The 14,198-nt window shown below is 36.4% G+C and overlaps 1 protein-coding gene across 1 annotated transcript in view; it reads left to right on the top strand.

Annotated features, from left to right (window-relative positions):
* LOC110023972 (mRNA-decapping enzyme subunit 2) overlaps positions 1 to 13,845 on the top strand; it is a 28,986-nt gene extending 15,141 nt beyond the window's left edge. The window contains exons 5-8 of the mRNA XM_020723653.1: positions 3,644 to 3,796; positions 5,800 to 5,903; positions 5,992 to 6,059; positions 13,543 to 13,845. Coding sequence (XP_020579312.1) covers positions 3,644 to 3,796; positions 5,800 to 5,903; positions 5,992 to 6,059; positions 13,543 to 13,739 — 522 coding nt within the window. The 3' untranslated portion in view covers positions 13,740 to 13,845. The remainder of the gene's footprint in view (positions 1 to 3,643; positions 3,797 to 5,799; positions 5,904 to 5,991; positions 6,060 to 13,542) is intronic.
* The last annotated feature ends 353 nt before the right edge of the window (positions 13,846 to 14,198 follow it).

Here is a 14,198-nt window from a genome sequence, read left to right as displayed (position 1 = left end):
GTTGGCAACAAGCGTCGGTGCTGGATAGCAAATAATAGGCACCACAAACACGCCCAGGGAGGGTTGAACTCTAGTTACAGACCAAACAATAGGTTTCCCTAAGAAAACCCCACTCTTTGCATCAAGGAAGAGATAAAAATGATCTCCCAAAATTTCCCCTTATCATTAAAGTAGCTTGCCTTATGTAGGAGAAATGTAGGAATACAATTGGATAGTCCAAAAAGACTGCTATACCCTTTAAAAGACAAAAAAACACTAAAAACATAAAGAAGACTAAAAGAATACTAGGACTATCCTAGATTGCTTCTGCATCTTTCTTCCGGGGTTGGAGAAGTCTCTTCTTTTTATCCAATGTTTTAGTCTTCTGCATAGTGAGGAGTCAAATCATATGCATATATTAGGGCAAACAAGAGTAGCTTCATGTAGATGAACAAAAGGAAAAATCCAAAGATCCCAAAAATAAAAATGATATAGTTGCCTAGTGAATTCCAGTATTAAATAATTTATGACATGAAGACTGATTCAAGGCATACAATCGAGGGCAACTAAGTAATGCATGGGCCATGTTGGTGCTCCTTATTGCCAATTTTGAAGCTGAGGGTGTCTAATTGCAACACGGTGTATAGGACACTTAACAATGTTAAGTTCACACAATCAACCTTGTTGTATAGATATCTTTTTTTTTTTTTTAATATTCTAGGAAAAGTGAGCCCAAAGGGCAATGTATATGATTCGAAACCGCGACCTTAAGGTGAGAAACTCCATCCTCAACTATTATGTCATAGGTAAGTGCACTATATAAGAATCACTTGAAAATAATTACCACACGAGGAATTATAAATACTTAAACTGTCCTATGAATGAATTATAAAGACTTAAACTGTTTAATGGAAGACAATTAATCAAAGCTTGGAAGAAGCCATTAACAAGTTGTCCTTTCCCCAGATGTAAAGTTTCAAGCAATGCCATTACTTTAAAATTAAGAATGCCGACATCAAGCACTCCGAATAAATTGACCTCAATTGCATTTGAATTGTAGTGACAGGGCTCCTTTGTTGACCTCTTATAGGATGGAGGGTTAGGAACGATCGAACCAGGTATGAGTTCAATGCGTGTTGTATTTCTCACAAAGGAGGTAAACTGGCTGGAATTTTCTTTGGAAAAATGTCTGAAATTTGTTGTAACCATGGCTCTATAGCTGCTAGAATATCTATCTAACAATCTCAATTTTAAGAAATCAGCAGGTAATCCTTCCTTGTATCCTTCATCTCTTGCTGTAATAACCTAGCAGCCAGACTACTGCTTGTAGTAGCTCAACTACTGTTTGCAACAACCAGACTACTATCTTCAGCTTTGTTTCGTGCCTCTTTCATTGGAACCAAAGTTGTTTGTCTTCCATCCTTAGCAAAAGAGTTGGTGTTGGCATACCTTTGTAGTCGGTCCGTAGTCATATTGTTAGGGTCTTCGAAGCAACAAATAACAAGCATTCATGGGAATGACGTCGCATTGAACTTCCTCATAGAACTTTAGGCCAATAGAAATTTGTAGTAGACATTGTCTAGCTTCTTAAGACATATAAGTTGATAAGGATGTGGATGTGATTGTTGATCAATCAAATTTCTCTACCATTGTAGCAGAAGCTATGTTTTCACAATTTTCACCATCGAAGATGAGATTTCAAACTTTATCCCCCACCATGCATCATATGCTAAAGATATTGTGATGATGCCATTTTGGATTAAGAATGGGCTCAATAGTCAAGAGCCTACGAAGGACCAATAGTTCCTTTCATCCATGTGCAACACCTGCTCTCCTATAGGGCCTCCGGAACTTCTTCCCTTTATGGATTGTTTTCTTCCACCAACTAAATGATTAGGTGGTTAGGACAATTAGATGCTATATGTCCAAACCCATGCACTTAAAACACCTTCTTGAAGAAGGGTTTGCAAACGTTTTTGTTGTTCCTCATGGCTGAATGACAATTTGACTGCTGCTTGATTCGCTTTTCTTCTCACTTAGTTGGACCCCAGTATGTCTAGTTCTGGACTGAATCGATTTCTCTCCCATGGGGTGGTGTAATCATGCAATTTTACTCCATTTCTGTTGTCGTTCAACCTTGACAGCAAGGTTGAGGACATCTTGGAGGGTCCAAAAAGGTTGTAGTTATATCATGTGGCCTATGATTGGCTTTAGCCCACCCAAGAACCGTGCAATGGATTGCTCTTACGGTTCAATTATGTTGCAATTCAGCCCAAGTCGTTCGAATTCCATTGTATATTTCTCCATTGTTAAGTCTTGTTATTGGAGATTATATAACTTTAAGAAAACCTCATCTATAATGTTCTGACAAGAATATTCTTTGTAATTCTTTCCTCATTTTATCCCATGTTGCAATTTTTGATTGCCCCTCTCTTTGCCTTATTCTCTTTAAGTTCTCCCATCAAAGTGATGAATTCTTTTTGAGTTTGATTGCCACCAACTCGATCACATGTTCTTGTGGAACTTCTTTGTAATGAAGAATTCACTCCACTGTGTGTAGCCAATTGATGAATTTTTCTCAGTCTAATCTTCCATTGAAATCAGGAATATCAGCCATAATTCCAAATTCTGAATTTTGGCAAGGTTGTCTCCTTCTATAGGTGTGGCTTGGCCTATCTTCCTCACTGAATACTTCTCAGAAAAAAAGATTTTCTTCCTTTTCTTCAACTGCCTCCTTGCCACCATTTTTTTGGTTTCCAATTTCCAGAATTTTGCTGTTCAAGAACATCAGGCCTTTCTTGCAAATGCCAAATTTCTTGCTGCAGTCCTTCTACCATCATTTCTTGATTGTCTTGCAAGATTTTGACAAGGTGGCATTTCTAGAAACTGAAATAAGTACAACAGTGGATGGAACAACAGCCTTCTGCTAGTGGACAGTGGACAAGAGGGAGGATTGCAATGGAAACTTCTTGCCACGGTAGAATGCACCGGAGAACACTTCCAAGAACCAGGATTCGACATTGCAAGAAGAGTTTCTGCTCTAGCCAAATAACCCAAGAAAAAAAACTTGCTCTAGTACCAAGATGATAGCAGCACAAAAGGGAAAACATCTGATTAAGCAGCTATCTCCCACCTGGAACCGAAATCTGCAGTTGCTGGCAGTAGACATCGGTCTTGGACAACAGATAACAGGCCTCACAAACACCCCCAGGGAGGGCCGAACCCTGGTTACAGACCAAACAGCAGGTTTCCTGAGGGAACCCTACTCTTGGCGCAAAGGAAGAGATAGAAGTGATCACCCAAAAGTCTCCTTTACGTTAAAGAAGCCTGCCTTATATAGGAGATAAGTAGGAATACACTTGGACAGTAAAAACAAACCACTATACCCTTTAAAAGCAAAGAAAACAGTAAAAAACGTAAAAAAAAAAGTCTAAAAACAAATACTAGGACTATTCTAGATTGCTGCTGCATCAAGAAGGGCTTATTATCTTGTTGAATCTCATGTTCAAACATGAGCTATTAGTTTTTTACTGTGGAATATATTTAAATATCGCAGAGATTCCTTATTGTTTTGGATATTTTTGGTTTTCTTAACCATCTTGCATGTCTGCAGGGTTTCAGATTTGTCTAAAATGGCCTTTTTATGCCATATAATTGATGGCAGGTATTAGAGGAAACTGGATTTGATATTTCAAATCTCTTGAATTTGGATGACTATATTGAAGTTGTAATTGGAGAACAGAGGGTTAGACTCTACATAATAGCAGGTGTGAAGGAAGATACTGCATTTGCACCTCTGACCAAGAAAGAGATCAGTGTATGTTGTGTGTGTTCATCCTGGTCATTTCATTGTACGGAAAGTTACATACACGCCACACAATTCAGATGTATTTACATATTTAACACCTAACTTTTGACATTTACATTTGTATCACTTTGGTATTATAAACTTATGCATTAAAACGTGTATTTCACTTTTAAAAAGTTTGTAACTGTAATATTTTTATGTTATGTTAAAGATTTAAGAGGTATGCATGTAAATATCAACTTTTAGATATTATCTATGTAAATATGTAAGGATTGCGAGGTAGGTATGTAAGTAAATGCCCCTTCATAGTATTGAAGTACATGTGTTTGAATTACAATAGTTGCACTGCTTTTTCCTGTCGGTATTTTTTGCTCTATTTAATTTTTGTTGATCATCCTTTTTTTGTTGAGGTGTTTCAGTTTTGTCTGAACCTGCAACTTCAACAGTTTAGTTTGTGTCATGTCTCAAAAATGTTCTGCAGATTTAGATATGCTTCTTGTATTGTCTCTCCTTTTCTTGTCAGTGAAAAAAATACCTAAAAACTAACGTTGTTCCTCATTGTTGGTACGGATTTTTGTCATGAATAAGAAAGAAGCCTGGCTTATGTTTAACTTAATTATTAGGAATACAAACTACACCTTTAAGGTTTTTTTTTGGATACTGAAGTAGATGCATCAGACCCTTGACTTATGAAGGTTCATGTGAAACTAAAGTACAGAACGCATCCCTTTTTTTTAAAGCATGATTGTCGAACTATAAAATGATATTAGTGCAACAAGGGAGAGTTTGAATGGAAAAAAAAAGGTAAAATGGGGATCATTAACCCCCATTTTACCTTTCTTTTTCCCTTAATGGGGGGCATTTTCTTTAATTTATGCATACATACAATACATATTATTATTATTATTACATCATTTTGTACATACAGATTTATATGCATGTGTGTGGTCTCTATGAATTCTATCTATCTTTCTTGCCTCTCCTTATAAACAAGCTAATTTTCAACTCTTCTACAATATTAAGCAAATGGAAGGCTCTATCTGTTGGTTGACCTTTCATTACAAGCTATGGATGGATTAGTATCTGCAATTGTCCCCTAGGTCTAAAATTAGTCTTCTCTTTCTACTCTTCAAGCGCACACTTTTTAATTCTAAAACATTGACTGGTTTCTGTATAACTTTTCTTTGACAAATTTTTTCCACAACTTGAGCAAAATCAAGCAATTCCTCTATTTGGTGACTGGTTCTTTCTTGATTTTGTTGAAATCAAACATAAACTTTTTTCCACGAGAACAACTTGTGTAGACACCTCCCTTCCCTTCTTTCTTTTGCTATTCTACATTTATTGTTGTATCTCAATCATGTCATTCTCAATTAATCTTCTTTCTTTCTTTACCAAGTTTTGACGGCTATCAATGGTTACCTGAGATTATCACGTATTCCTTTCAAAAATATATAATTTTTTTTTGGAGTGCTGATGAATTATACTGTATCTTATCAAAGTTGGTTGTAAGTTACCATGGTCAAGATACTTTTAATCACTTAATAGTATTGTCCTATCTTAAACTAAGTAGCATTCTTCACTAATTTGCTCGAAATGAAATATGTTTAGGAGTGCATTTCAGTGATCTTTATTATAACTCTGAAAATTGGGATTGAGTGACAAATTTTGGAGGGTTCATATCTAACACCTAAACTTCACTTTTTTACATTTATACCACCCAAATCTTTCATATTACATAAAAAAAAACCACCATTTTAACTTTTAAAAAGGGAAATGCACTTTTTCATGCATAGGTAAGGTGGTATATTTGTAAAAAGTAAAGTTTAGGTGTTAGATATGTAAATTTCCCCTTTTTTTCACTTTAAGAAAAAATAGTGGGGATTTGAAGGATTCCAAGTTGGGGCAGATCTTATGTGAATACTTTGCCCCACATAAATCCATATAAAAGCATTTCTCATGCTTCAGATTTATAGCTGGTTTCTTTGCATTGATTTGTCCATTCTACGCAGGAAATCTCATGGCACCGACTCGATGAAATTCTTCCAGCAAGCGATGAAGTTTTTTCACGCGGAACAAATGGCTTGAAGCTTTACATGGTTGCACCATTCCAAACGTTAGTATTTCTGAAATTTTGTGGCATTGTTTGATTTTGAATATTGTTTCTCCTGCTAATCCTAGCCCCCCCCCCGGATTTTCTGCAGTGCATTAAAAGCATGGATTGCAGCTCATCCTCCTCCCCCCGGCCAGAAAACGGAGGCATCTGCAAAAGGTTACAGTAATCCTCCTATTTTCCTTTAAGGGCATTTACATACCATCAATATCCTATGTATTTATATATCAAACGCCTAAACTTTATCTTTTACATTTATACAACTGATCTTTATATCACATAAAAAAATACCAATATTTTACTTTTAAAAAGTGAATACACGTTTTCATGCATGAGTAAGGTGGTATCTATGTAAAAATTGGAGTTTAGGCGTTAGATATGCAAATACATAGGAATTGAGTGGTATGTATGTAAATTTTCCATCCATTTTTATGCTTTAATTTTCAGTTGGTATGTTAGCTGTAACTCAACGGGAACGCTTATTGGACAACTGAATAACTTTATAAAGATTTAATTTTCACCAGTTTAAAGGAAACTTTTAGGATGTAAAGCCTTGAACCAACCTCAAAATATGATGCATGTGCTCAGATGTGTAGCAGTGGTCGGAAATAAAGTGTAGAATCCCATTGGATCAGGTTCAAGTGCTCGTCTTGCCTGAATTGATAATAATTATAATAAAACTTAAAAAAAAACTTGAAATATGCTACATGCTGTAGCAACTTCATCGTAAGGTTGATTTAGGGTTTAGCCTAACTAATGCAAACTTGTGGGTCTGGCTGACTTTGAGGTGCCTTCTTTCAAGTTCCTGTTTCTTTTGTGGGCCTGACCATTATTGTCTTATGAGATATGCTTACATTTTTTGTATTAACACACATAAATCTTTAGTATTAATGCATACTTTTTATCTGATGGCTCAATCCTGCTAGGCTTATTGTTTAGAACTTCATCCATGTAGTAAGAGTTTGTTTGGGGCAGCTGCAGCTTATTAATAAGCTGATATGCATCAACTGCCCGAGAAAGCTGCTGCGCAGAAGCTGTTTTGGATAAGTTGGTTGATCGTTTGTTTATTGTTATTTGAAAACAGCTGTAATACAACTGTTTCTAAACAAATGATCATTTTGTCACTGTGTAGTAATATTTTTTGCAACATAACTGGTATAACAATATATTTGATATTTTAGAAGCAAAAATCACTTCAAAATAGTGCAAAAAATAAGGCTCTGTTTGGGGCCGCGTATTTCGCGTGGCGTGGCACCAAATCGCGAAGCTGATAAAAAAATTTCTGTTTGGATGTGCGTTCGCGGCCGCTCGCTACTAAAATAGGCGGAACACGGGCCGCAGGATCGACCCTGCGGCCCGCGTTATCGATCGGCTTTTCCCTCTTTTACCCCGTGCTCTCCAGTCTCTCGCGATCAAGCAAAATGTTTTCTTTGGTGAACGAGAGAGGGAAAGTGAGTGAGGCAGAGGCGAGGTGAGGAAGAAGAAAAATAAGAATGAAGAGGAATACTCTCCTTCTAGGGATGAGTCGAATGCGACGACGTCCCTGATCGCTGAACAGAGGAGACGAGGTGTTAGCGTTCGGCGTGGACAACAAAGATTGCTATTGATCCAAATGCTTCCGAAATGCTTCGAGAAGTGCAGAGAAGAAGGGCGAACTGGCTACGTCGGTGCACCTGCAAGTGAAGGAGGAAGGGACGACAGAAATAATTATAAGCTGTTTTACTTATAATGTAATTTTAATATAGTAAGCGAAGGGTGAACTTAGGGAAAAATAAAGTAAGCCATTCTATAGTATTTAAGTTGTTTTACTTAGAATGTAATGTTAATATTTTTAATTAATAGTTATGTATATATTTTATAATATGATATAGAAATATGAGAGAAATAACATTTAATTTACTTTTCTTAAAAATATATTGTATTTTAAAATATATATTTTAAAAAATGTAGCTTACACAAGTTACATAAAAAATATACATTTTTTTTATTTTATACAAAATAATAGGTATTATTATAATTAGAAAGAAATTGTAAGCACTTTGGGGGCTTACTAAAGTTCCAAAAAAATGATTGTTATACTCTTCTTTTAAACAGTTTTACCAAATAAGGGCAGTATGGCCTTTTTTTCATAAACAACTGTCCGACAGCTGGTTTCACACAACTGCACCAAACAGACATTCAACTTTCTCGCAGCTGCTTCCCCACAGCTGCTTCCTGGGGCAACACAGTTGCAGCTGAAAAGCTGCAGCTACGCTAAACAGAGCCTGAAATATATATCACTTAGCAGTGAGTATCATCATTACTAAAATAAAGAGAAGACTATTAAATAACATTTAATCATATAATAATATTATTTTTAAAATGGAGACGGTGTATGTCACGAGTCAGATGTCCTCCAGGGCTACTATTCATTCCCGATCACTCTCAACAGTGGAATTTGCTAAGCCTGTTTGCCCATCGGAAAAAGTCGCTTGTCCGTGATTTTCTGCTGACATCTGTAGAACTGTTTCCCGTAGTTATGTGTCTGACGTGATGTGAGCAGGGAACTTAGTCCGCAGTAGCATAGCACACCTCGGGAGGTTCCTGAAATCCGTGAACTCATCTTCCCTGAATACTTCAAAAGACAATCCATTAGTCATAACATAAGTAGAAACTGATAAAAGAAATAAGTAATTACAGTTTTGTGCAAGCAAGAGGTCTTAGTTTACTCAGTATACGAACCAACGAATCTGTCACTACAAAAAGGCAGCAGACCTTATAAAACAGGAGTTTTTGGTTGTCTTTAACTCAGGTAATACCAAACTCGTGTGTGTCACATATGCTTATAACCCAAAAAGACCATCAAAAAGAACCTTAAAAATCGTATCGCCGAAAAAAAAGGGAAGAACTTGGTTGTCTTCAAAAAGATTTAACATGTGACACCAACCAATGCTGACAATCAGACGATCCAGAAGAACCCATAAGACCTAACATCTCATCATGGACCTCTCAACCCCACCGAAAGAAAAACAAACGAAAGGAAAGAAGGAAAAAAATACTTACAAATGCAGAAAAAATCCTAACAATCATAATCAAATGTACAGGGAATGAAAATAAATATGAACTGTATAAAATAAACAATCAAAATTGACAAACGAAGTGATTAATTATATTATTGGATACACGTCCATTCACTTTGGTTCCCTTGATTGCTTCAATACAGTTCAGACAAATTAAATAAAGTTATGTTAATTACGCTACTTATTTTGACTTCTAAATATGAGTAAAAAAAATTTACCTTAAAAAATGGCATATACCGCGGGTCATCTAAAATTTTTTTTGGAGTTCTCTTGAATGTTGGATGATCTGTCTTAATAATCTATGTCGACAAACTAACAAGAGCCTTCAACCCTACTGAGAAATATCTGGCGATGGTCTTCGATGAATGCTGAAATCGCTTCATCGCTCATCTCATTGATTCATTCTGTGATAAAATGTAGAAGGTTATTGCTAGCACTTCTCTGGTTGTCATTCTTAAGGAGCCATGAAGTTCATGGTTCCTATGTAGTTCATCAAACAGTTCCATAAATATAGGCTGTCATACGAAACATGTTAATAAATTTTGTAAGGTGTCCTTGTAGTAGCTCTCCAACCCATTTATCATCAATGTAAGTAGATTTCATGATGGGAGTTTGATCTACGTATGAGTTGTATTCGTACAACATACAAACTGCTGTCACAATTTTCCTTTTGCGACTCTATTTGTGAATCTATGCTAAAGAAATGCTCTGTTCAAGTATTACATGTCAATCAAACAACATTAAAAAACAACGAAAATCGAATCACAAAGCGTACAATAAGAAAACATAAATATAGAATAACATATAGATTGTTCATACGAGAAAGAATAAACTTCAAATAAGAAATCCGATAAAAATATAAGAAAATAATTCCAAGTAGTACAACAATAACTACATAAAATCAAGTGTTCTGCTGTCGAAAAAAAACGCAAATAAGTAACCTTGCGATCAAAGGCTATCTTCATGAAGATCTGTCTACTGTTGGGGTCCTCCATCAAACTTGAAGGAGTTCAGATATAACATGTCTTCATAAATTTTGGGAGTTTCCTCCAGAACTCGGATAAAGTCGTCTACGGAGGTCGCATGTGAAGTTTCAGGTTTATTAGTGCATGAAGCGACCATTTTTGATATTTGACTTCTGATGAAAGCAGCTCATTTTTCTCTTTTTTCTCCACCCTAGGACACTTTGACCTGCATATGGATTTCAATTCATTTTGTTTTAGGCTTGGGCCTTCACCAGAGCTAGTTACCTGCTCGACATCCAAGTCCTTTGGTATGCCTGCAGCCCCATGCTCACTTGGGGTCTAAGCATGAGACCCGTTGCCACAATCCCACCAAACATACAGTCCATTTTTTCTTCCAGCTCAGGTTGAATTTCGTTGAATTTGAATTTGTTGGCGGTTGGAACTAGGGGAGTAAACGAGCCGAACACGAGCGAGCCCAAGCTCAGCTCGTGTTCGGCTCGTTTATATTTCGAGCTCAAAAAGTGTGTTCGTGTTCGGCTCTTTTGCTTAGCGAGCCGAACACAAGTCGTTCATGAACAAAGAGTCATTTTGACAACCCTATTCACGTAGTCATAAGATTTTAAGGAATTGGGCAAGATTTAAAACATCATTTGAATCTAATTTAATAATTTTTATTCTATTTTCTTCATTAATACTTTTAATTGATTATAACTCTTTGTAGCCTTGTAGTTAATTAAATTTTTTTAAAATACTACTCATCAAAGATATATATATAATTGATTAGAAGTATTTCGAGCCAAAACGAGCCGAACACGAACGAACAAATATTTGTTTATGTTGTTTGTGTTCGGCTCGTTAACTTAGCGAACGAGCTGAACACGAGCTGTTCGCGAACAACGAGCCGTTTTGATAACCCTAGTTGGCACTGCCTGCGATATACAGGCAATTTTATTTTTTCAAATAGTTTAGGAGGATAAAGTCATGAAAATCAAGTCTTTCATGGACAAGTTGCTATCTCTAATTTTGCAGTCCACCATTCCTCTGAAGCATCAATAGTCCGTTTGATTGGATTCCAACCTAAGCCTATAGGTCTTTGTTTTAATTCCTTTCATATTTTTCACTCATTCTACTAATCCCACTTGTTTTTAAGTTACAACCTATCGTACTCGCTTTCTGTCATTTCATTGTACTTCATTATATTTTGTCACCCTTGTTAAAATAGGTGGTGGGCTTATTTCCCAGCTTAATACCCTAAGACGCAGGTAGTAAAATATGAGTTTGACTTCCCTATCACACATGACCGATGCATCGACTTCTTTAGTCTTAACCATTGCGTTATTAGCCCAGAAAAAATAAAACATTAATATTAGACTGCAACCACAACACACATTAACCACCACAACCAAACAAACACAACTCACAACCACAATCACCACAGTTTAAAACACAACTCCACAACCACCTAAGCCACTACCACCACACCACAACCCATAACACAATCAGAGCCACTACAGCACAAGCAAAGCCACCACATCACAACCAGAGCAACCACCCATTTATCAACCATCACAACCCACAACACATCCAGACCCACAACCACCCAGACCATAACTACCCTGACCACAACCACCCAACCACACAGCCCACAATAACCACTCTACAATACACAACACCACAACCACCTAACCCACGGCATAGCCAGCACAACCACGCATATCACAACCACAACACCTGAAGAGAATTCTTTGTAGACTTATTTGATTGCTTAAAGTTAGCAAAATATGCTTTGAATTTCCACTAACAAAATGATTTTGTTTTCCTGTTGCATTTTATTATTCTGGGGATGTATAAGAATTTATTTGCAGCCTTCTCCTATAGATAATGATGATGATGTCTACATGTTATTGATGATAATCACTAAAAAGTACTTTTTGAATCTTTCCTGAAAGAATTTATCAAAGCAAATCAATGGACTATCAAAGCACAATACAATTTTCACCACCACACATAACACAACCAACACAGCCCACAACATAGTCATCACAACCCACACACACCATAACCGCCCAATACCTAATTGCAATATTCTCCTAGTGATAATGAAGATGGTGTCTACATGTTATTGATGATGATCACTGAAAAGTATTCTTTGAACCTTTCCTTAAAAATTTTGTCAAAGAAAATCTAGGGGCTATCAAAGCATAATACAATTTCCACCACTACACATAGCATAACTATCACAGCCCACAATGCAGCCACCACAATCTACACACACCACAACCACCCAAGAATTTATTTACAGTCATCTCCTGGAGATAATGAAGATGATGTCTACATGTTATTGATGATGATCACTGAAAAGTACTCTTTGAATATTTCCTTAAAGAATTTATCAAAGCAAATCTAGGGGCTATCAAATCACAATACAATTTCTACCAACAACACACCACAAAATCACATGATTTGCAAAAACTAACATCGCATAAATTACAAAATCCAACAGCAGTGAACAACTAATCAAAAATCACCGACCGAATTGAGCTCAGAAACCATCGCAAAATCATATTGTCAGGGAAAAGTTTGAAAAAAAACGCAGGCCGAAGGAGAGCGAAGGATCCAAGCAGAGACAAAGCACGGCTCACGGATCGGACGGGAGGAGGGGTGCAGGATCTTACCTCAAGGGTGAAAAGAGAGAGAGAAGCTCGGTCACGAGAGAGGGGAGAGAGAAGCTCGGCTCCATCGCGAGAGAGGGGAAGGAGAAGGTCTGTCGCAAGAGAGGCGAGCGAGGGGATAGGGTAGCAAAAAGCGACCGAGTAGTTAATACAAGACATTGGCCGCGGAGTTGAACCCGCGGCTCACGGTTTGTTCGATTTTATTAAAAAAGCCACCGCGGCGTAGTTTTCAAATGAACAAAAAAATGTAAAACGCGGTTTGGGACCGTGCCACGTGAAAAAAGCGCCCCAAATGGACCCTAAATCTTAGTTTCCAATTCCTTACCAATGAGCATATAATCTTCTACCTTTCAGCCTAAACATATATCCTAGTTGGAAAATTTGCAAGAATACCACACAATTCTTACATATTTACATATCCAGGTCCTAAAGCTTGTTATTTATATATATGAATATTTCTTGTGTATTTATACATCTAACATCTAAATTTCAAGTTTTACATATATGCAACCTTACTCATATGAAAATGTGTATTTCACATTGTAAATGTTAAAATAATAATATTTTTTGATATGATATTAAAGATTTGGGTGATATAAATGTGAAAAAATAAAATTTAGTTGTTAGATATGTAATTACTTAAGAATCGGGTGGTATGCTTGTAAATGCCCCTTATATATATAACATTTTAGTGTCATAATCACGTCAAAATCTATGGACGAAAAGGTGAAAGAGCAATTCAGGTAAGAATCATTTAAATACTTGATATTCTTTGGTATCCTAATTTGTGTCCTATATGTATTATAAAACTCTCTCTCTCTCTCTCTCTCTCTCTCTCTCTCTCTCTCTCTCTCTCTCTCTCATGTTAAAGTCTTAATTGCCGAAAACTGATTGACCTGATATCAAATATTTCGATACTGACAACCATCAAATCGAACTTAAGCAGCTATGTGTGTGTGGAAAGTGAAGAGCAGCAATTTAGGTGGTGGCGCTTCCACTGCTGATAACCAATTGCAGAAAGCAGGATCTGATGCTCAGGATGCCGCTGATGTTAGGCCTGGTAGAAGCTTCAGAAATTTCAGATTTGATGTTCCAAGCATTCTGCAGTCCATTGATGCTGCTTTCTCTGCTAATGAGAATTAGATTGGGTTTCTTAGCATGGATAGATAAGAGAACTTTGTATGTGGATTAGGAGAAATGAAATGGTGAAGACTTTTATGAAATGATTTCTTGGTTGCACTTGCTTCAATATGATCTTCTCATTGGTTGGGTTTACTGTTGTTCTTAAGGGTACAAATATCCATTTGCCTGATATGGTCCAGAAAGATGAGTTTCTAAGTTGTAGTATATCTTTTTGGGTGTTTTGGTTGATTTTCATGCATAACACAATTCTGTATTTGTATGTCTTGACACCCAATGGTCGACAATACACTTTTAATATACGTTTATACGGTGATACTGATAAATATTATAAATGAAATAAATTAAAATAAATGAAAAATTGATTTCATACTAGTTTTTTTTTTTTTTTACTGCTTACAATTTTTTTTCTTTTTATTGTATTTTTATAATATACTTTTAAAATGGGAATTATTGTAATTT

Source organism: Phalaenopsis equestris, unplaced genomic scaffold, assembly GCF_001263595.1.
Source record: "Phalaenopsis equestris unplaced genomic scaffold, ASM126359v1 Scaffold000237, whole genome shotgun sequence".
In the NCBI taxonomy this organism is placed as follows: Eukaryota; Viridiplantae; Streptophyta; class Magnoliopsida; order Asparagales; family Orchidaceae; genus Phalaenopsis; species Phalaenopsis equestris.
The sequence above is the reverse complement of the archived record's forward strand: the minus strand, read 5'-3'. Positions and strand labels throughout refer to the sequence as shown.